The sequence below is a fragment of the Conger conger genome, chromosome 3, assembly GCF_963514075.1.
Source record: "Conger conger chromosome 3, fConCon1.1, whole genome shotgun sequence".
NCBI lineage: Eukaryota > Metazoa > Chordata > Actinopteri > Anguilliformes > Congridae > Conger > Conger conger.
The window spans coordinates 15,252,573-15,276,314 of NC_083762.1; the positions used below are offsets into that span (position 1 = coordinate 15,252,573).

General features: G+C 46.2%; 2 protein-coding genes across 2 annotated transcripts in view; one reads left to right on the forward strand and one right to left on the reverse strand.

The window, feature by feature from the left end:
• On the forward strand, positions 1-15,978 carry LOC133123764 (equilibrative nucleoside transporter 2-like). Its single transcript, XM_061234279.1, has 13 exons — positions 1-488; positions 1,882-1,936; positions 3,507-3,588; positions 5,274-5,419; positions 6,516-6,655; positions 8,107-8,241; positions 8,546-8,643; positions 9,162-9,234; positions 10,196-10,371; positions 11,162-11,264; positions 11,750-11,835; positions 12,314-12,513; positions 13,384-15,978. Exons 2-13 carry the CDS (start codon positions 1,911-1,913, stop codon positions 13,493-13,495), a joined length of 1,377 nt encoding a protein of 458 aa, XP_061090263.1. The 5' UTR covers positions 1-488; positions 1,882-1,910; the 3' UTR covers positions 13,496-15,978.
• The window catches only part of LOC133123765 (serine/threonine-protein phosphatase PP1-beta catalytic subunit), a 22,800-nt gene continuing 15,032 nt past the window's right edge, over positions 15,975-23,742 (reverse strand). The window contains exons 2-8 of the mRNA XM_061234280.1: positions 22,244-22,375; positions 19,594-19,824; positions 19,153-19,257; positions 18,812-18,883; positions 17,858-18,009; positions 17,146-17,280; positions 15,975-16,532 (exon numbers count right to left, since the gene is read on the reverse strand). Of these exons, the coding sequence (XP_061090264.1) occupies positions 16,428-16,532; positions 17,146-17,280; positions 17,858-18,009; positions 18,812-18,883; positions 19,153-19,257; positions 19,594-19,824; positions 22,244-22,375 (932 nt within the window). The 3' untranslated portion in view covers positions 15,975-16,427. The remainder of the gene's footprint in view (positions 16,533-17,145; positions 17,281-17,857; positions 18,010-18,811; positions 18,884-19,152; positions 19,258-19,593; positions 19,825-22,243; positions 22,376-23,742) is intronic.

Here is a 23,742-nt window from a genome sequence, read left to right on the forward strand (position 1 = left end):
TTGGCGTACCCTATAGGACTAATTAAGATGTCAGGTGAGCAGTCCTTCTTTGAACTGGAGTTCTGCTCGTCAGTTTGACCATTTAGCATAGGCTACTCTGTGTTACCGTTGCTCTGAGCAATAGCATGACATGGTTTCCGCTGCATAAGTGATTTCATTGAAGGATACTGAAATAGCCGTATAGGCTGCTACGCTACGCTACTTGAAATTAGTCCGCCGCATGCGCTGCACGTGCACGGCGCCTTGACAACCAGTCCGAACGCCTGGTGCTCGGAACCAGTTGCCCCCGGACACGGCCCAACCTCCGAGCACATTTCTCACTTATTCCAAGGCTCAGGAATTTCACGGAGAACCCTTACTCAGCCGCTGCCCTCCAGACAGCACGGCACGGCTTCAGCTCTCAGACGCAACTTCGCCTGGCTCTGGATTTCATTTTACCGCTGCTCACCTGCTGACTCACACCACCGCTCTCTCACAATACCGAACAGGTGAGTGTTCTTCAGCCGGGGGGCGGAGTATTTAGTTCATTAATCTGGTTAAATATAAACAGTCATAGTTGTAGACTGGCTACAATGTTCTTATACCTATTCTCAAACATGCATATTAAATGAGTAAGCTATTCAGGTGAAATTCTTTAAACTATTGTAGACCTCTTGTGTATTGGCTATAGCTACACATCATTTATTAGAAGTAGCCTATGGTGTTCCTTTATTTCTGTAAGGTCTGTTTGGTGATAGAGCTGTAAAATGGCACTAAAAGTATAGGTTAACTGTTACTGGAGTTTAACTCAGGTGAAGATAACTGAATTGAGTGATTCAGGGTGTTTAATCCCCAAAGTAAATTAAGTTGCCTATACAGCGATGTTATTATGTAGTTTTGCATTTCAACGTAATACCATTAATGTCTTTGGATACGCATTTCTCATTTTTAGCAGTTTGAAGTCTTTGGATACGCAGACGAGCAACCAATGTATTTTGCTTAATTATTTCACTTAATAGCCGAATATTGACATGCGTGGTGTTCTTACTCACGTTTCCGTTTAACATGCTTCTCAGTGCGAAGTCTGAAGTTGCTTTTTGGACAAACTACGTTATTCATCCATTGCCTCTTTCAATACATCTGGGTAGAATGTTTGGCAAAATGGCTTAGCTTTACCCTGATTATGGAAATTTCAGATCGACAACACACGCCAAATATTTGGATGGAGGTAGTACTATAGCATTTAAAAAATCGGTTTCCTCCCCCCCTTATCGTAGTGGCGATAATTATGAAGTTATCATGCGTGTCTGAAAATGTAGCTCGTGGCAGCTAACATACCCTGACAAAAGTGGAGTCATCCGTTACAGTTCTGGTTCAGGACATGAGTAATTTCTTCGCCTCTATGAACCTTTTCATAATGCTATAAAATGAATGGCAGAAGAAGAATATGCAAGTTTTACTCTTTTGCAATATAATTCAGCGAGGCCTGTATTTGTGATTCACGATAAAAGAACAAAAGCTGGAATATTAAACAGACATGTAGCCTATTGAGGAGTAAGACCCATACGCTATATAGTCGGTTTTAAAAAAATTGGTCGGAGGAATAATATTGCCTCTGTTTTATCTAGCCTGGAGCTCATTTCTGAAGTGGCCTTTTCCTCAACTGTTTGCCCGAGTATTTATCTTGTAAGATCTTCAGTCAGATGTCCCGTGTGAAACGGAGTGCTATATAGTAGTTGACGCTTAGTGTGCAGATTGTCTTATGAGTATGATGTCGTGGGAGTAACGTGATTAATGTGCACATTGAAAACTGGCAGCACTCCTCATTAACAAATACCAGAGAAATTATGTTTGTGTATTCCGTCGGTTGTAGATCAAAACTTTCCATCTCTGTGTCACTAGCCTTCCGGCCCTGAAGAACACCGTGCAGGATGAAAACCGATGCTCCAGTGGATCGGTGAGTCCTGATTGTTTGGTCAGTCCATTTCAATCAGTCCATTCAGAAAATGTATGGAAATCAATTTAATTGATGAGTCCTCACAGAACACTCCCATGCAGTTTTTGTTCAATTGATTATTTGATATTCAGTTCATTTCATTAAATGACTGAATTCCAGTTCACTTCCTGAATTTCCTGAATACCAGGGATTGACCCTTGACCTGTACCCTGGCCATGAACTCGTAATGCAGTAGCCTTCTGTTGTAGAGGTTATAATAAAATCTAAGCATACATTCTACATACTCATTGACTGCTTCATTGGATATCCATTAGACTTATTTTTTAGACTTTCTCTGCTGCTGCAGCCCATCCACTTCAAGGTTTGACTTGTGTGTTCAGAGATGCTCTTCTGCGTGCCAGTGTTGTAATGTGTGATCCTTTGAGTTACTGTCACCTTCCTGTCAGCTTGAACCAATGAAAAATCTCCTGACCTTTTTAGCTGATGTTTTGACCCACAGAACTGCTGCTCACTGGAGTTTTTGTTTTTTTGCTCCATTTTCTGTAAACTCTTGAGATTGTTGTGTGTGACAATCCCAGGAGATAAGCTGTTTCTGAGATGCTCAAACCACCAACACTCATTCCATGGTCTAAGTCACTTGGTTCACATTTCTTCTCCATTTTCATGTTTGGTCTGAGCAACAGCTGAACCTCTTGACCATGTCTGCATGCCTTTGTGCACTGAGTTGCTGATTAGATCTTTGCATTAACACGTTGGTGTACATAAATGTGGTCTGTGAGTGTATATTCATACAATGTAATTGTTCAAGTGTGATTCTCTTATTTGTTACACCATAGTTATGCATCCTAGGGTTTATTTCAGGCCATAATTGTGTTTCAGTTTGAGTGTAGTAGTCTTGGCTTTGAAATGCAGCTGTAACCTTGAAAATAGTACCCCTACCCACTCTCGTTAATGCCAACATGGAGGCTTACCTCCAGCTTTATTTTTTGTTTTGAACAAACAAGCTCTTTGTTGATTAGCATGCAACAAGTAGCCTTCTTGTTTGCCGTATTCATTTTTAATCCTGTATGTATATATTGGACATTTGTCTCAGATATCAGCATTTACTGAGTCATAATCATAAACCCTGTACTCCTTTCCCTTTTCTTTTTAAAACCTTTTCCCCTCATTATTCCTACACTCAGAAAAAAGGCTACAGTCAAGGTACATTTTTGTTCTTCACTGAACACATTTACAAAATGTACCATGGAAGGTACAATACTGTTCTTTTGGGTAGAAATAAGTACCTTTTACAAACCAAATTATGAATGAATAATTATTAATCCAATGGCGTGGGGTACAGTTTTATGTACCTATAGGGTACCACTCCTGTGATAAGCATTTGTACCATTTTCAGCACTTTCTTTGTGTACCTTTCTTTCTGAGTGGTTTTCTTCCTCTGCAAACATTTGCAATAATTATTGATTGATTATATTGTGTCTGGTTTGTAGATGGCATTGTATTTGACATAACTTGCAATTTTCACACTCTTCATTTGTAATCATTCTGACAATTTCTCTCTTCCCGACAGATGGTTGTTGGTGGGGGTCATATTCTTCATCCTGGGCCTGGGAACTCTCCTACCATGGAACTTCTTCATGACCGCCATAACGGTAACCTCCCCCCCCCCGCACAGCTCCACCTCTACAGCAGCGTGCCATAGTTCATAGTTACAACCAGGGGATTGTGGGTTCAATTTCCATAATGGGTTGTCCTGTTTTACTCCTCGGTAAGGTTCTCACCCTGAATTTCTGTAACAATCATGTATCTTTGTTATTGTAATAACCTCTTTTTCCTGCAGGATGTACCATCATACAAGTTATTGAAATTCTATGCTAACCGTTCTGTACCTTAAAGACATCAGGGTTATAAAGAAATTGTTTTGAAAGCGGCGACATGTATTTGGTATGCGAGTGTAATTTTGAAGTAACATTTGAAACCATTAAACTGCAGCTGCTGTTATTTTATTTTAAAGGTTCTTGAAACCTGAAAATATGCAGTTGATGGATGTAAACATTTTCAGATACTGGGCTTCTAAAATGAATTGGACTTTATATTAATTTCAGTTAAGAATTAATTTTACATTCATTCATGTTAGAGGATTTTTTGTTCAAGGCCCTTGCTTCCAGACTTCTTTCCTCTCTGCTCTAAGTTTCGTTTAGTTTGAAGCCCTCGTGATGTGGCTGAGATCTCTGATTTGATCAGCACTGGACAATGGCTCTAAAGTGTTTACCATGTAATTGTGTCGTCATGTGTGTTATTGAGTTAACTGTGTGCCTTGAAGCTGGGCTGTAGTGTTTGACTGTGTCAAAGTATGTTAAAGGAGACACACTCTTAACACTCTGCTGGTGATGAACTATCTAGTGGTTTGGATGGATTTAATCTGTATCTATCAGGCTATTAGGTACTTTACCTTTTTGGGTTGAGCTTGGTGCGGTCCATCAAATTCCTGTTTTTTGATTAAAATGAATTTAATTTAGCAGGCATTCTAATCCACAGAAACTTCCATAGGTTGTAACAAGTCATTTATGCAGTTGGATGGGTGCTGAAGTAATTGAGAGAAACCTTGAAGACCCCCAGAGTTTTTTGCCTCCACTACATGACCTGGCAAGCTATTCCAGAGAGTGGTCACTGTGTATAGATTGCCAAGTCGGGTAGAGGAGGCAGAAACAGCGGGGGTTTTCAAGACCAGGCTTGATACAGTGCTGGATACCATCTAGTTTATCTTATAAACTAAGCATTAGGTACACTTTCCTGGTAGGATAATGGTGGGCATTGCTGGGCTGAACGGCCTGTACTGGTCATTGTTATGTCATAAAATGATGTAAAAGGATGAAAACAAAGTAGATAAAGGGAGATAATGGAGAATATCTCCTGAGGTCTGTCATTCCTGTCTCCTTTCACTTTCTCTCTCCCTTTCTTTCAGTTTCTCTCCTCTCTTTCTCTCTCTCTCTCCCACACTCCCCCTCTCTGTCCCATCACGGCCGTGTGTGTGGCATTTCAACCGGAGCGGGAGCAGATTCCGGAGCTGAGGCCCCGGCGTTCCGGGGAGGGATGTAAATCTTCCTGATGGCCTCTGTCGGTGGGCCAGCCCTACCCAGCATTCTGCATAGAGAGCATCTCGTGCCCCGATAATTAGCTCTGCACCTTGTTACAGTGGTCAGGCTGGTGGGAGAGTTGATTCAGCAGTTTTCACTCACAGTAATGTCAGCAAGCATAACTCCTTTATGCTCTCTCTCTCTCTCTCTCTCTCTCTCTCTGTCTCTCTCTAAATGTACTGGTGATGTTGTCCTTGCAGTACTTCCAGTCTCGGCTCAACACCACAGAGTGGTCCAACGGCACCGCACTCCCGCACACAGAGTACCACTTCGGGAACTGGCTGACTCTGCTGTCCCAGCTGCCCCTGCTTCTCTTCACCCTGCTCAACTCCATCCTCTACCAGCAGTGAGGACTCGCAACCGTGTGCGCACACACACGCTCACACACAAGCACAATCACACATGCACACATGCACACACACACACAAGCACAGGCACAATCACACACGAACGCACACACAGGGCTCACTCCAGTCACTTAGTTTGACATTGATCGTCCAGGTGAGGCAAGGAACAAGGTCCAGCTCACCCCATCTGCCATGTCTGTAACTGATGTCGCTTGAAGGAGCATTCAACATCTGTTCGAAGCCACATTGGTTACAGACCCACAGGTCGATCATTTAAACATCAAGCTTTAAAAAAATGTTTAAAGCTTGCTTCTTGCTCAAAGGAAATATTGGGAGTTCCTAACTTCTACTTCTAGCTCCAAGAAGGAACATTTAACGGGTTGAAATGTCCTTAGAGATGATGGACCTCGATCAATTTTTCTGGTTCATGAGCAAGGAACAGAAAAGAGTGGAGAAAAATAAGCGATTGGAAAGAGCCCATTGGCTCTGCACTGAACTGACCCTAACTCGACCCCAGCCTTCTCCTGTAGAGGCTGTGCATGGGGGTGGGACCGGGGTTGGCCAGCCTGATTCTGAATCATGTGGTTTTATTGGTTTTTTTACATTTCTTTACATTTAGTAAAGATTCTGAATCAGTCGTGGGTGTTTTGTCAACAGGGTGTTTGCACATATAAACTGACTCTAAAACGCATGATGCCATGTCCTATCCGTGTAAGAGTCCACTCGTGGGGGTTTTAGCAATATTTCCTGTTTTTGTTCCATCCAAGCTTATTATAATTGGTGCAAATCATGTTGTTAAATCCTTGTAGATATTTCAGATGCTGAAATATGAAATCTTTAGTACTGTAGCTTCTTGCCTCTGCATACTGCTGAATCTCCAATGCATGCTGGGATAGGCTCCAGCCTATTGAGCTTTGGTGAACAATTAGATTTGTTTACCCATCAGAATATCCAACACCGACTTTTTAACATGAGTTGTTACTTGATTAGCTGTCTAATGTGGAAAGTGGCATCATTTGTTATCAATGGGAAGTGAGACTCAGTTCCAGGATGATGCTCCAGGACTGTGTGTTAAATCCTGTTTCTCCTTGTCAGGATCTCGGAGAAGGTGAGGATAGGTGGCAGCCTGATCTTCATCCTCCTCCTCTTCATGCTCAACGCGTTGCTGGTCAGGGTGCCCATGGGAAACGACTGCTTTTTCTCCGTCACCATGGCAACCATCTGGTTCATCAACTGTGAGTCACATCTCCTTGTCTGTGTGCAATGAATATCTTTTAAAGTAACTTTTAAAGGTGTGACGATATCGGTAGTCTTTGTTTCTGCAGTTCCACTGTATATAATTGCAGTAATGACACCCACTGTTACTGTGTCACTGTTTGAGTGTAGTATGGATGCATCTCTACAGTGAGTGTGTGTGATTACAGTACCTACACGCACGCACACACACACACACACACACACACACACACACACACACACACACACAAACTGTGTTAGTGTTTGTGTCACTGGCACTCTGTTTTGAAATGTGAAGAGTTTATAGCTCTTACCCAAGTTTCTCTACTGAGATGGAGTGTGTGAACGCAGGACTGACCTGTGTCTTTCTGCAGTGTTCCTGTGTTCTGGCTTCTCTCTCTGAATCTCTCTGACACTTGAATCTCTTTCACGTACAGAGTCAGTGTTTATGAATGCAGAGAAAGGTGTCGGTACTCTTTTTGTATGGTCAGTTTTTAGAGTCCTATTACCTATGCGTTTGCTCGTTAGTAATATAAATAGTAATATAGTGATATAGTAATATAAATATAAAGTACAGTACTGTCCTCTCTACAGGCTTGTAGTGTAGGAGTGTGTGAGTGTAGTACTGACTTCGGTCAAACGCATAATTGTTTTGGGTTCAAATACTTTTCTGTGCTCAACTTATCTTGCCTGGGGTAATTGAGCCAACCAAGCAGACCAGAAGGTGAGGTTTTCACTTTTTGAGAGTATTTCATAGGTTCCAAAAAAGCGGACAAGCTCAGTAAAGCGTAGAAAAGTATTTGAATCCAAAGCAATTGTGTATTTGACCCAGTTCTGGTACTGACCCATTTCTCTCTCTGTAGCAGGGCGTGTAGTGGGAGTGTGTGTGAGCTGCAGTACTGACCTGTGTAAGTGTGTATGCTGTGAATGGCATTATGGATGCAGTACTGACCTGTGTATGCTGTGTAAGTGATTATGGGTGCAGTACTGACCTGTGTAAGTGATTATGGGTGCAGTACTGACGTGTGTAAGTGATTATGGGTGCAGTACTGACGTGTGTATGGGTGCAGTACTGACCTGTGTATGCTGTGTAAGTGATTATGGGTGCAGTACTGACCTGTGTAAGTGATTATGGGTGCAGTACTGACGTGTGTAAGTGATTATGGGTGCAGTACTGACGTGTGTATGGGTGCAGTACTGACCTGTGTATGCTGTGTAAGTGATTATGGGTGCAGTACTGACCTGTGTAAGTGATTATGGGTGCAGTACTGACCTGTGTAAGTGATTATGGGTGCAGTACTGACGTGTGTAAGTGATTATGGGTGCAGTACTGACCTGTGTAAGTGATTATTGGTGCAGTACTGACGTGTGTAAGTGATTATGGGTGCAGTACTGACGTGTGTAAGTGATTATGGGTGCAGTACTGACTGTAGTGTCCGTCTCTCTGCAGCGTTCGGGGCGGTCATGCAGGGCAGTCTGTTCGGGCTGGTGGGGCAGTTCCCCCAGAAGTACAGCGTCTTTTTCATGAGCGGCCAGGGGGTGGCGGGAACCTTCGCTACCATCGCGATGCTGATAGCCATCTCCAGTGAGTGCCTCTGACCTGTGCTCTGTTTGATTTGTGATGCAGGAACCTTAGGTGTAATTACAGAAGAACCTTATTTTTTTTATTTGTGTACTAAAATGGGAGGTCACAGAGTGAATATTTGGATAATCAATCTGCAGATCACAGTTGGAATACCCAAGTATGAAAGCTATGCTCTGTGTGAGCGAGGTGTTTTTGAGCCATTTTACACAGACCTGTTTGTGTATTTTTGTTTGTGCGTGCATGCGTGTCTCTATGCATACATATATGTGTGTGTGTGTGTGTGTGTGTGTGTGTGTGTGTGTAGGTGGGACGGATCCAGACACTGCTGCTCTGGGGTACTTCATTACCCCGTGTGGGGGAACTGTGGTCACCCTGTCATGTTACCTACTGCTGCCACAACTGGTGAGAGTTTGCATATACCCAACTATACCCAATACCCAACTATTGCATTACAGGCATTTGGCAGATGTGACGTACAACAAAGTGCGTAACCATAACCAGGGACAAGTGTGCTGAAACCCCTGGAGGGAAGTACAGTTCCAAGTGCTGAAAGTGACCACCACATGGATAAGAACATGGACCCTGCAGATTAATCTGATCAGATTTAACCAGTGCACTCTTGCTGCAGTCAGCATCTAACCCCCGAAAACAGCAGCTCATGTTTTGCAAAGACGTTATCTTTTCACATTAGCACAGTAGCTGCAGTACAGTAGCCCTTTGAGACATAGCAGCTCTACTGTCCGTGTCCTGGAAATGCTGTCACATCTGATTACTCCAGTACGTTGTAGTTGATGAAGTCTCTGCACTAATGGTGGCGTCTCGCGTCTCTTGTTGATGATGTCACTGTACTAATGGTGGCGTCTCGCGTCTCGTGTTGATGATGTCACTGCACTAATGGTGGCGTCTCGTGTCTCTTGCAGCCGTTCGCACGCTATTATTTTAACAAAGGCAAAGGAATTGACTTGGACAGCAGCACTCCCTCGCTTCACGAAGGTGGGTTCGGTGCAGACCGGGGTCAAAATTGGTGATTGTTTAGGATTCAAATGCTAATTCTGTGTCCAATTGCCTTGGACACAGAATTTGCCTGGTGCAATTGAGCCCACCTAGAGGACCAGAAGTTTGCACTTTGAGTGTTTCATATGCCAGACAAGCTCAGTAAAGTCTAAAACTCAGATTTTACCAGGTAATCTGCAGAGAACTGAAAGCAAAATGTGTTTATAGGCTGATTACACTCTAGTTCACATTTTTAGCTCTAAACGCATTTGTATCCAGGCCATTATTTGTTCTTTATTATTTCTAAATTCATTTTGGCAGAAATAGTTGGTAGAAAAACATTTCCTGCCACCCTCTAAAGTTTGAAAAATGCTTTCAACAGTCCACTCTGGCCCCTGGCCAAATCACGATGTCAGGGGTACCTTTGTCATATCGATGTCAATCCAGATATAAAATGGGGAAAATTTACGCCCACAAGTTCACTTTTTAACGGCTCAAGTCATAAAGCCAACTGTTACGGATAAATACGAAACGGAACACTGCCGGCACCCGATTGGTCAGAGAACACTTTTTATGCAAATGAGATGGACATCGACTCCGCCCCCCCCCCAGGACGCATTTTTCGAAACTGTGCTGTGGGCAGATCCAGGCTGAAACAGTGAGCGTAATCGCCCTTTAACAGGCCGTATTCCCCCCGGTGTCGGTTTGTGGACGGCCTGTAGCGTAGTGGTTAAGGTAAAGGACTGGGACACACAAGGTCTGTGGTTCTAATCCCGGGGTGGGCACAATAAGATCCGCACAGCCGTTGGGCCCTTGAGCAAGGCCCTTAACCCCGCATTGCTCCAGGGGAGGATTGTCTCCTGCTTAGTCTAATCAACTGTACGTCGCTCTGGATAAGAGCGTCTGCCAAATGCTAATAATGTAATGTAATGGACCCACGTACCCTCCTCTCCCCTGACAGAGAGTCCATTGTTGAAGAGCGGTGGGCTGAACGGCTACAGTGGCTTCTCCTCGGGAAACCGGCTGGGCCCAGCGCAGCCCGACAGCGGCAAGCAGGCCCTGCTCCCACTGGAGAGGGCCGAGAGAGGGCCCAGGGTCCCGGCCAAAAAGTCCTCCGTCATGCACGTCTTCAAGAAGGTATCCCCCTCCCCTCACACAGGCCAGATTTAGACCACTTTTGGCCTGACTGGTCCCCCATCTCTCCCCCCTCCCCCTCCCCATCTGTTTTGTGAATGAAAATATCCAGACAGGGTCACATGAATACAGTCAGGCATTATCTCTGACTGGTAGAAACTGGATCCATGGGAAGTGGATGGTTACGGAGTGACATCTGTAGAATCGGGTGAATGGCTTCTTGGCACCTGTCCTCATTAATGTATACCTCTCTCTGTCTCATGTTCTTTCTCTTTTCTGTCTCAATCTCACGTTCTCTTCCACTCCTCTCTCTCCTGTCTCCCTTTCTGTGTCCGTTCAGTCGGAGCTTAATGTGCGAGACCAGCTGTGTTGCCATAGCAGCATAGCAAACTGTTCAGCAGTGTGTACAGTAAACGTCTTTCGGATGAGACGTTAAATCGAGGTCCTGACTCACTGTGGTCATTAAAGATCCCATGACGCTCTTCACAAAGAGAAGGGGGTTCCCCAGTGTCCTGGCTAAATTCCCAATCCTGGCTCTTTCAAACTGCCACCTAATTATCCCGATTCAATTGGCAAAAACATTGTTCCCTCCCTCTCCACCTCAGCTGGTGTGTGGTGAGAGTTCTGGTGCAAAATGGCAGCCGTGCATCACCCAGGTCGGTGCTACACATTGGTGGTGGTTGAGGCGAATTTCCCCCTCATCACTGTAAGCGCTTTGAGTGTCTGGAAGAACGCTATGTAAATGTAATGATCGATCTATCTAATTATGTGTTAATGCTCTCTCTCTTCGCAGATTTGGGTGATGGCATTCTGCATAACGTTCATGTTCATTGTGACTCTGTCAGTCTTCCCCGCAATCACCGTGGACGTGAAGTCGAAGTTCAGCGGGAAGTGGGGTAGGTTGACGGCCATTTTACGAACATCAATGCCTGAACAGCTCCCCTGAGAAGTGGAGTATCCGCACCATTAATGAGACACCAGTGGGGCATTTCTAAGATGGATGACTGAATTAGCTGGATAACTGCGCTGAGTAAAAACCCAGAACAGCTCTTTTCACTTCAGTCAATGGTCCAGATTTGTGAGGGTTCTTGGATTTACTCGGCGGAGTTATCCAGCTTACTCGGTAATCCTGCTTTGTGAAACGCTCCCCTGGATCACGGAGTTAGCTGGATAACTGCGCAGAGTAAAACCCAGAACTCTCCAAAATGTGAAATATGAAGTAAAAAGAGGTGCAGATGAATGGTGCTGATGGGATTAATTCTCTGTCCCTGTCTGTCAACTGCCCTTCTCTTTCCCTCTCTCTGCCTCACCCCGCCTCTCGCTCTCGCTCTCACTCCCCTCTCCCCTCTCCCCTCTCCCCTCTCCCCTCTCCCCTCTCCAGAGACGTACTTTGTCCCAGTGTGCTGTTTCCTGAACTTCAACCTGATGGACTGGCTCAGCAGAACAGCCACTTCGGTCGTTCAGTGGGTGAGTGTGTAACAGTGGCCTGTCTGGTGACACAAACCTTCATCAGCAGTAAGCGTCACTCAAAAACCCTAGGACTGTGTTCTGAATCTGTCCTTTTCTGATAGATTTCTTGTGTGGGCTGTAGAACTTTCTCTTAGTCTTCGAATTCCGCTTGATACAGAATTCTCTGCAAGTTCTCATGCTAATCCTTGTGGATATGTTCATGTGTTTGAACTAGGGAAACCAGCGACTAACTTTAGGTGTGCACCCCTAAAGAAAGTGCGTTATTGTAACCGGGATATATTCACATACTAACAGTGTGAGATCATTTGAGTGCCGCTTGCAGCCTGGGACAGAGCCCTCCATCACATCTGTCATTCCAATACAACATATAATAAATATTATAAATGTAAAAAGAAAAAGGTAAATTCATAAATTAATAAGCAAAGATGATAATCTCTCTCTCCCTCCCCCTCTCCCTCCCTCCCTCCCTCCCCAGCCGGCGAAGGACAGTGTGCTGTTCCCGATTCTGGTGGTGAGCCGCGTGGTCTTCATCCCGCTGATCATGTTGTGTAACGTGCAGTACCGCTCCTACCTGCCCGTCGTCTTCCCCCACGACGCTGCGTTCGTCGTCATCATGTTGCTCTTCTCCTTCTCCAGCGGATACTTCGTCTGTCTGTCCATGTCCTACGCGCCCATGTGAGTCCCCCCCCCCCCCCCCCCCCCGATCTCCCACGGTGGCACCGACCCACTGCCTCCCCCATACACAAAAAAAAACCATTAAAGGGGCAGTTCACCCAAAAATGTTATTAACGTACATTTCCACTTTGCCAAAGCCCTGCCTCTCACTATATATTTGAACTCAACAGCACCCTGGACGGTCGTGTCGAAAGGGTCTCGCGTTGCAATCTCAAGCCTGCATGTTTGCTAATCGGGAAAATTAATAATGAAAAGAGAGCAGCCTCGTAATGAAAAGGGCAGTTTGGCTCCCAGCAGATACGGTGTTGTGTTGCGGTCATGTAGGAGACCAGGGTCTAAGGCTCAACTGTTTTTTTTTCCTCCCTTGTTTCCCTCAAATTCTACAATAGCAAATAATATTTTTCAACTCAGTCCGGGGGTTTGGAGAAAGGCAATCTCAACTGAAATTGGTCCAAATTGGTGCAACTCTCGAGCAGTGTTTCTCAAGACCCACTTGCCAGAAAGTTTTTGTTGTAACCAGGAACTCACACACCTGGTTGGTCAAAATGCCCTTGCTTAGCAAAATCAGGTGTGTGAGTTCCTGGTTACAACAACAAGCATCTGGCCAGTGGGTCTTGAGGACTGGAGTTGAGACACTGGTTTAGAGGGCAGAACGGAGATCACTTCAGCAGGAGCATCAAGCAAAACGCGGTCCCCAAGGTGCTGTTGGGGGCAAGTAAATGCCTTTTTCTTCAGTTTGTGCCCATTAGGGGGTAGAACAAGAGGATCGTCTGTCGCATGAATGCAGCTGCAGGATTGGCCTGCATTGTGCCCTGAATTCCATAGCCATTCTCCCTCTCTCCCTCTCTCCCTTTCTCACTGCTCTCTCAGGCTGGTGGAGCCCAAAGACGCAGAGACGGCCGGTGCCCTCATGACCTTCTTCCTGGCGCTGGGGCTGTCCCTGGGAGCCAGTCTGTCCTTCCTCCTGAGGGCCCTGGTATAACAACATCCTCTACCAAGGGAGGGAACTGTCTGACTGCCGTCCAAAATCCACAGGCCTTTTCTGTTACTTTCCATCCCTTTTTATCTTCAAGAATGCCATCAACGGAGATGCTGCTGACTTCCTGTTTCTAGACCCAACAGAGAGTTTGTACTCATGAACTGCATTACCCTACGGGGGAGCAGCCATGTGGAACAGTTGTATCAGTGACGGGTTGCACAGGGACATATAGGTCTGTCGCACAGCTGCCAGGTCACCATGGAAACCGTATTTATTTGTCACATGTTCTGAGCCAAGAATTTCTGCCTGTACTGTACTGTTGCCACATGGTGTCGTTTTTATTGTCATAATTCCACCCTTCACACTTTGAATGCTGCCGTTACCTTGGTTGAATCCGTTTGACGCACAGTTCTGGTTATTTTGTTCATTTTATATCTGTGTTAACCGCAGAATGCAGATAGAATCGTTTACAGAATACCACGTGGGGGGGGGGAATTAGCTTGCGTCTTTGTTAGACTCCTTTATCATGAATGAACGCTTAATGCGAACTTGAGAATGCAGTGCGTCGAAATCGGGAGGTATTTCGAGGAAGCGCATTCCGGTTGAGTTCTCCTGGGGTTCCTGGAGTTCTGTCCGTGTTCCTGGTCACACGTCGGTCTCGGTGGTTATCGGTGCGTTGGATATCAGTGACGGGGAACTCATTAGCATAATCGCCACCTCACACCATGCCTTTTCCACACTGGCGATACTGTGATAAGCTCGTTATCCACTTATCGCATGCCTTCACGTTTATCTTCTCGCCCTAAACTAATCTCGGAGGACTTGCGCTTTGAGAGGTACTGCTTGGTATAGGTCGTAGTGTCATGTCATATAAGTCAGCCGTTTCTGTAGATCCACTGATATGCAGCCAATACCACCTGTGACTTCAGCTTTCTCGCTCGAGAGGTGGAAAATCCAGATTTAGAAAATCCTCCCCCACTATTTCCAGTTTGCTAATTAGCACAATTCTATTACCCAGGGTGTAGAGATATTGTTCCATTTTTCTAGAATTGGTGAAATCAGCTGGCTGAGTTCATGGGTGGAAGAAACGCATGGCAGGACTTGCTTACCCCCACCCCCAAAACACATTTTAGTATGTGGTCAGTTGATTGCTTTGCCTGTCTAGAACAGAAATTTAATTCAGGATTTGTCAGTGATGTAGATCAGGGGTGTCAAACTCCAGTCCAGGAGGGCCGCAGTGTCTGCAAGTATTTGTAGTTTCTTTTAATCACTAGCCAGTTATGGCCTGGGCAACAATGTGTGTGGATTATTTAGCCAATCAATGTGTTATAGTAATAGTAATGACAAGAACCAGCAGATACTGTGACCCTGCAGGACTGGAGTTTGGCACTCATGACATGGATTTTACATGCAGTAAATGTGAGACGGTTGAGAAGTTTAAGAATATGCTGCTTTCTCTTTTAGAAATTATTATAACTAATGTAACAGACTTTATACAATTACGCTTGAAAGCACAAGGTCTATGTTCGAATGATGATTGGAGCACTACTGTGGTGTTAATGGAAACTAGGCTGAAGGTATGTCCACACAAAGAACTGTAGCCATGACGATGGAGATAACAAACAAATGGCTCAGTTTTCCCCACAATATTGTTCATCACTGTCGTTATAGTTGTGGTGCGGAGTCCAGAGTTGGAACTACTTTTAGAATGACATATTTATAGTTATCTTTCTTGGTATGTACAGGCCTTAATACACCTTGATAAGGGTGTCAGCAAACCAATGCAGTGTACAGTAATGCCAGAAACCTTGTTCTGTGTACTTTTTAGAGGCGCTAGATAAAACGGGTACTGTAAATGGGAAAACGTTGTATTTTCTGGAGATTAAAGTGATAGGAATTGGCTTTAGGTTTAACCTTTAACCTTAACCAATTAAGACCAGAACAAGTGTGTGTGTTTGTGTGTGAGACCGATACAGAAAGCCAGTGTTTGAGTATTGGGAGTACTGTCAGAATTAAATGGTGTGGTGTATTAATAGTTTATTACATGGCACAAATCCAGGACTTACAATCTTCAGTCATCTAACGCGTGATTTTTGAACATCTTCTTATCCACCCCAGTTGTATTGGAATTTGTGATGTGACATGGGTATGGGATTTTTTTTGTGCCACTGGTACATATTTAACATTGTGCAGAATTTCTTCTATAAATTTTGGTAAACGATGGTCAACAGCATTACTTGTGAATTTTTTTTTTTTTTGGGGGGAGAAAGGAAGCTTGTTTACTGTTTGATCTACATTACCTATGAGTTCAAAGTTTCTGTTCTAGCACAACAGCAGTAATGTTGTGCGAGTATAAACAGTAAATATCTTCCTTCCTTTCTGTTCTTGTCTTCTTGGATTACTTTGTTACCAAACAGATCACTGCACTACCTTTTGAGGGTAGCCATTAGGTTGTGTGTGTAAAATTAAAAATCATTCAAAGTTTATTCCCCAAGTTATTTATTGAAAACCCAGCATTTTGCCTTGTATTACCTGTTCTTTTGTACAGTCGGGGTGGGTTGTGGGGGGCAAATGTAACCGGAAACCAAACAGGTTCTAGTATCTGGGATGTACATGTCTGGAGAAACACTCTGGTGTGAAAACGGAACGATGGCTCGGTGCATATACACACTTCCTGTTTAAATGGGCATGGTCAAACGCAGGCGGGGGGTGGGGCACGGTGGGGGGAGGGCAGTGCAGTGAAAAGCAGTGGGCCGGGGCGGGGGTGGGGGGTAAGATAGGGGATGGGTGGGGGGGGGTTTCCCTCAGAAAATCACACAAGTTACTTCAGGTCTTGTGTTGCTCTGCGACAAGGACTGCAGAAGTCTCACTCATCCACACGTCTCTCTCTCTCTCTCTCTCTCGCTATCCCTCTCTCTCTTTCTCTATCCGTTCTTCACCGCTTCTTCGGAGGGGTGGCTGTGCGGGGTGGGGTGACGGGGCGGCCAGAATTCATCCCTCCATATTGGTACTTGGCTTTCTTCTCGGAAGGTTTCAGGATCTAGGAGACGAAGGCAGCGGCAGTTGGAAGCGGTGATAGACTATGGGGCTCCGCTGTACTGTAGCACAGAGATGGCTAAGTCCAGGCCACGACAACACTTTTGGCCCTCATCCCCATGGATTGTAATGAGATTTGGCATACTTATTTTGTCTTCTAAGAAGCCCCTGGAACTGAAATTTCTGTACCAGAGGTTATTTATGAGGTGAAATAAGGATGCCAGATCGCATTAGGATCTGTGACGATGCAGTCCAAAAGTGTGTTGTAGTGACCTGAACACCGTCCGTGTGGTGTGCAAGCTCAACCCTCTAACCATTATGCTACAGCGCCAGCCAATCATTTAACTCCAGAGAAGAGCCATGTCACTAACCCTCTAAGGGGTGAGATCAGAATTGGAATGTTACATCATCATTGGAACGTTCAGTTGAGAACAATCTCTACGGGTCAGCAGTGCATAATGTGCGGGACTGTAACACAAAGCCTTGCGCAAGATGCTTAACCTGAATTGTCAGCATACAGTATATCCAACCTTAGAGCTATGACCATCTTTCTGTCCTCGCATCCTCTAAGGGAAAACGTGTGCGTAGGTGTACGCGTGCACGCGTGTGCGTGTTACCTGGAAGGAGCACATGAGGGTCTCATCCACGCTCATCATGCCCCCCGCGTTGTCAAACTCCCCGCAGTAGTTGGGGGCGGAGAATAAGGTGACCAGCTGCCGCTTGGCAAAGAACTCGTACCCGTCCTCCACCACCTGGGCGAGAGAGAGAGTGTCTGTTCGGTGTCTTTAAAGTGTGCGGCGTGTATCCAGCTTATTTAATTTAAGAGTCCTGCTGTAATTCAGTGTGCTTACAGTGTAGGGTGTGTCGCTATAGTGTCAGTGTGTTTACTGTATAGCACATGCACCTATAGTGAGACTGTGTTTTCAGTGTGAATTGTGTATTTGCAGCATGTACATGCCTGTGGTTTCAGTGTGTACACCTGTAGCGTGTTCAGTGCACATGCGTGTAGCGTGTCCAGTGCATGTAGACACAGGACACGTGTGTAGCGTGTTCAGTGCACACACCTGTAACATGTTCAATGCACGTGGACACAGGACACACACCGGTATTGTGTTCAGTGCACACGTGTAGCGTGTTCAGTGCAGATGGACACAGGACATACACTGGTAATGTGTTCAGTGCACGTGGACACAGGACACACACGTGTAGCGTGTTCAGTGCATGTGGACACAGGACACAAGCGTGTAGCGTGTTCAGTGCACGTGGACACAGGACACAAGCGTGTAGCGTGTTCAGTGCACGTGGACACAGGACACACGACAGCCCTACCTGGTGCGCTCTACAGATGAGGTCCAGGTCGTGCCGGTTGAGGAACTTGCTGACCACGTCGGCGCCGAACGTAAAGGAGACGCCGCGGTCGTTCTCTCCCCAGCCCTGCACATCCTTATCTGGGTCTGACCACAGCAGGTCGCACAGTAACCCTGGAGGAGGAGGCAAGGGTTCACCCAAAATCAACTACTGCAACACTAAAACGTCAGCCTGTACAAATGCACCTCATTCCAATAAGAAGATAATCGGTTCTGCACCAGACCTGGGATAATAGGTTCTGTTCCAGACTGATTTAAATACAAAACCATTGTTTTGGATTCAAATACTTTTCTGTGCTCTGTTGATCTTGTCTGATGCACTGAGCCTGCTAGGAGAAGCAGATTGGCGAGGTTTACACTTTTAGGATCATTTAATTTGTTCCAATACACCAGGGACTCTTGGATTCAAGTGTTTGAATCCAAAACAAATACTATTTGAACCCAGGTCTGTGCTGTACATTATTCCAAACATAGCCATTTGTTGTTTTGCAGTTGTTTTGTAGAGGAACGCTGCCCCCTGCTGGTTCTGGCAGATGTGCGTTCAGGGCAGATGGTGTCAGAGTGAACTGACTGACACAGCTTGAGAACAGGGCTGCAGTGTCTCAACACAGCCACTCGCTGGCACAAACACTCTGTGCAGTTGTTTATGACCATAACACGCCCTGGGCCACACAATTCAAGTGGAAAGTTTTTTTTTGTGTTTGTTTTTTTTGCAAGACATTTGAACTATACAGTGCTGTTATTTATGCATCTGCGGCGATCGGTTCCATGGCCCGCAGTCCCTGTAGTCACCCCCAACTCCCCCCGGCACTGGCCTAACAGACCCCCACGGGCCCTCTGGCCTGATGAAGACGGCCTTGTTTATAACTGAAGCTGTTTGAAGGGCTTAAACGATCACTTGGAGGCGCAGACCCACCGGTGTCCGGCACGTCCGTCGGCCTCATGATGCGGCGGATCTGCTCCATGGACTGCAGGTCGGGGGAGAGGCCTGCGGGAACACCAAAGGGTCCCTCCCATTACAATACAGAGAGCAGGACTCGGACAAACCCCAGAAACCGGACAAAAACAGCCAAAGAGACAAGGCCGGACAGACACAAACACAGGCAATCGACACACACGCACACCTTATAAGGCCTGGCACAAAGAGGGATACACAGACATGGAGATAGATATTTACAGACATTCAGGCAGGACGTACAACCAGTTCAGGCGCGCGCACACACACACACACACACACACACACACACACACACGCACCTCCATGGCAGCAGAAGATCTTCTCGTCAACGATGGCAGCGATGGGCAGGCAGTTGAAGCAGTCAGTGAAGGTTTTCCACAGTTTGATGTTGAAGCGTCGCTTGCCTGAAACAGCAAACGCATACAGTAAATACAATAGAGATGTGTACGAGTCCTGTGCCTCGCGTTCATCCCAAAAGCCCTGGATACTTCTGGTGTGTGTGTGTGTGTGTGTGTGTGTGAATGTATGTGTGTAGGCGCTCTCACACTCGATGTAGAAGCCGTAGATGCGGTTGTGTGTGTGCGTGCGTGCGTGCGTGCGCGTGTGTATGCGCGCTCACACGTCGTAGAAGCCGTAGATGCAGTTGTGTGTGAGTGAGTGTGTGCGTGTGCGTGCGTGCGTGCGTGCGTGCGTGCGTGCGTGCGTGCGTGAGTGAGTGTGTGTGTGCATGCGTCTCTCACACTCGTCGTAGAAGCCGTAGATGCGGTTGATGGAGGCGCACTCGTGGTTCCCGCGCAGCAGGAAGAAGTTCTCGGGGTATTTGATCTTGTAGGCCAGCAGCAGGCAGATGGTCTCTAGGCTCTGCTTGCCCCGGTCCACGTAGTCCCCCAGGAACAGGTAGTTAGCCTCCGGAGGGAAGCCCCCATACTCAAAGAGCCGCAGCAGGTCTGTGTACTGCCCGTGGATGTCACCTGCAGGGGGACACGCAATAGGAGCTCACGCTTTACATCTAAAAAAGATATTAAATACTAAAAACTTATGAATAGGGAAAATGATAATAATTCAAAGTGAAAAAAAACCCCAGAAAACCACAATAAAAGAACAGTACTGAATTTATACGCGACATTTTCATACACAACAGTTTCCCTTGACTGTGATTTAGTGATGTTGAATATAACATGGCTGGTCTGGGAATGTTGTTTTTCCAGGTCTGGGAATGCTGATCATATAGTTCAGGTGGTATACTTGTCTGTGTTCTTGTCCATTGTTAGGTTGCTCCAGAAAAGAGGGTCTGGTAAATGAATACAGTGTATGGAAGAGGAAGTGGCCTTCGGAAGCCAAGCTCATCACAGACTGTGTGCCTCTCAGCATGATCCTGTCTGGTAGAACTGAACTGGGTCTCAGGAGTTGCTGGGGGGCTCATCCTGTTCGGGCCCCACAGTCACGTATAAATGGCAGGCATTTATATAGCGCCTTTATCCAGAGCGCTGTACAATTGATGCTTCTCATTCACACATTCATACACGCACTCACACACCCACGGCGATTGGCTGCCGTGCAAGGCCCCGACCAGCTCGTCAGGAGCATTTGGGGGTTAGGCGTCTTGCTCAACCCTCCGACTGCCAGACGACTGCTCTTACTGCCTGAGCCATGTCGCCCCCTTAATCAAATCTGAAGACGGACCGGGCCAGCGCTGATGCACAGTTGGCTCGGTCTTCCTCTGACTCATGTCTGTGTGAGCCTCACTGTGATAAGAAGCAGCAGACAGCATGGCGTGCTTCGGAAGTGATCACATGCATCACTACGTCAACAATAGCCAGGAGTGTTGCCACGTGAGAATCACTGGCCATTCCAAACTGGCAGAACAGGAAGTCAAAGTCACTTTTAAATGACATGAAGCAGGGTATTAAACGGGAATTTTAAAGCACCTAAAAATGATGATACGTGACTAATCAAAAAATCCGCATGGACCATGCAGTCAAATTCCATTTCAACACTGAATTCTCCAGCAGTGTCATTCAGGGTGGGGCGAGGGATTCCCTCTCTTTCACACACATCTCTGGAGACACACAAGCCCCTTACAGACGCGCGGGCGGTGACAGTCCTGACAGACGGTGTGTGTCTGACGTCTCTCGCTGCTGCTGTACGGAAGCGTCCGGATCAAACGCTGCCGCAGTGCCATCCCTGTTTACTCGTCCAGTTGGGAATTGAACAATTGGATCATTGACTTGTGTTCTGCAACCCACACTGTGGCCCACACTCCTGTGAATTAGTCTGTTCACTTTTCCAGGGCTGTGTGCAGCACTCTTACACACCCACATTACACAACACACAACACACAACACACAACACACAAGACACAGACACAGACAGATATATATATATATATATATATATATATATATATATATATAAAAATAAAAGAAACCCAGGAAGTGTTCATTCAGTTTGTGCAAGTAGATCACCCTTAAAAGCTAATCAACGAACGTTTGCTATTTGCGGCACCCTGGATGTAATAATCTTTTATGAAACTGAAGACCAGGCTTGTTAAACTCCCGAAGAGCTGATGTGGACATTTGCTTTCTGCTGAGCCCATCCGCTTTCATAAGCCCATAAATTACAATCCCACACATGCGCCACGCTAATGACCAGCACTTAATCACACAGTGAACTAATTAATGCGCAAGTAATTGAAACAAAAATCTGCACACACTTCAGCCTTCCAGCTTTTCCCCCAGACTGAGCCGCCCTGGGACCAATGCCTGGGGAGAAGGGGGGCGGGGTCAGGCAAAGGGGGTGCGGTTATGTGCAGATGGGGCTCGGGTTAGGTAGAAGGTGGGGTTAGGCAAAGGGGGTGTGTTTATGTGCATAGGGGGTGTGGTTAGGTAGAGGGGGTTGGGTTATGTGCAGAGGGGTGTGTGGTGAGGTAGACGATGCATCGCTATGCAGATGGGGGAGTGGTTATGTATGGGGGGGTGGTTAGGCAGAGGGGGTGGGGTTGTGTGCAGATTGGGGTGTGGTTAGGTAGGGGGCGTGGTTAGACAGACGGGATGCGGTTAGGTATAGGGGGCGTGGTTAAGCAGAGGGGGTGGGGTTGTGTGCAGATGGGGGAGTGGTTATGTATGGGGGGGTGTGGTTAGGCAGAGGGGGTGGGGTTGTGTGCAGATTGGGGTCTGGTTAGGTAGAGGGAGGGGTTAGACAGATGGGGTGTGGCTAGGTATAGGGGGCGTGGTTAAGCAGAGGGGGTGGGGTTGTGTGCAGATTGGGGTGTGGTTAGGTAGAGGGTGGGGTTAGACAAACGGGGTGTGGTTAGGTATAGGGGGCGTGGTGATGTATAGGGGGGCGTGGTGATGTATAGGGGGGCGTGGTTAGGCAGAGGATCAGACTCACCGCAGATTTTGAGTGGCGCCTCCAGCTCCAGCAGGATTGGCTGGCTGAGGAAGATCTCTCTGGACTTGATGCACAGCCCCCGCACCTCCGCTTCCGTCATCTGCACGATCTTCCCAGGACGACATCCCCGCACTGAGGGACAGACAGACAGACAGACAGACAGGGTAACCTGGGTCAGTACTCTTACCCAGACCTGGGTCAAATACGTCATCATTTCGGATTCAAATACATTTTACTGAGCTTGGCTGGTGTATTGGAACCTAATAAGTACTCTCAAAAAGTGAAACCCCAGCCTTCCGGCTGGCTCTGTTGCACCAGGCAAGACCAATCGAGCACAGAAAATAATCCAAAACAATTACACATTTGACCGAGGTCTGCTCTTACCATCCTGATCAGGTGGGAGGAGACCAAGACTGGATCATCAGAAGCAGAGCAGGTGAACAGGCCAACAGATAAAAAAAACCTGACCTTCACATTTATTTGAATATAAAGAACAAAACAGCAAACAAAAAAAAAAGGCTTTAATCTTTACCAATGGATTAAAATATTGTTTTATATATTTCATGGACCATCTTCAGTGTCCAAATAAGATTTAAAGAGAGGGTAAATCCTAAAATATTCTACAGAGTTCCGGGAGTTTGATACCCCCGCGGTGTTGCGTTTGAAACGTGAGTAATCCCTCCCGTAAATTACCCCGTTTCAGGCGGCTGGGGCTGGATACCCTCTCACATTTACGCCAGTCTTTTCTAAATCACCGGTCTGTCAGCACCCCGATGACGTCAAACCAGGAACCGTTTCCCCGTGGTATTGGAAATGTGTCAGTGACAGCCAAATCACAGCAGAAAAGGGTGTAGTGTACGGTTGGCATAAAACATTCTTACAGTGTGTACGGAGGCCAGGTCTTCTCTGACGGAGAGGGCCGAATTGCGCAGTGTGTGCCAAACGGTTCTGGCTCCAGTCGGGTGGAACATTCCCAAATACGGTCTCTGTTCCCAAGGGAACACTTCCTGCTCTCCCATTTCTTATATCGCCAGGAATTTATGTGTTTGTCATGGCAACAAAAACAGGTGGAATGCCAGAACCAGAGTTCTTCTTCTTCTTTTGCTTGAAAAGGTCAATATCAGGGCTTGGTTTTATCAACAGGAGGTACACGGCACGTGCTACACCAAACGTATGAGGGGTGCACAGCAAGGCCCGATCCGTTTTAGGATTTTGTGCCAACTTCAGCTCTTCATTATTATTTGTCTGGATCACATCTTGACGTGAGATTCGAATAAGCTCTGTCAGCTACACCCGCAGGCTGCAAGAGTGTCCTAACGATTTCACTGTGCTCAAGTGAACCAGCAGTTTATAGAGCTGTCAGAAAGCTAAAACTAAGGTCATTGTCTGGATAACTGCACAGAGTCAAACCCAGAACAGCTCTTTTTACTTCAGTCCATATTCCAGATTTGGGAGAGTTCCGGGTTTTAATCGGAGTGCAATTATCCAGTTAAACTTTA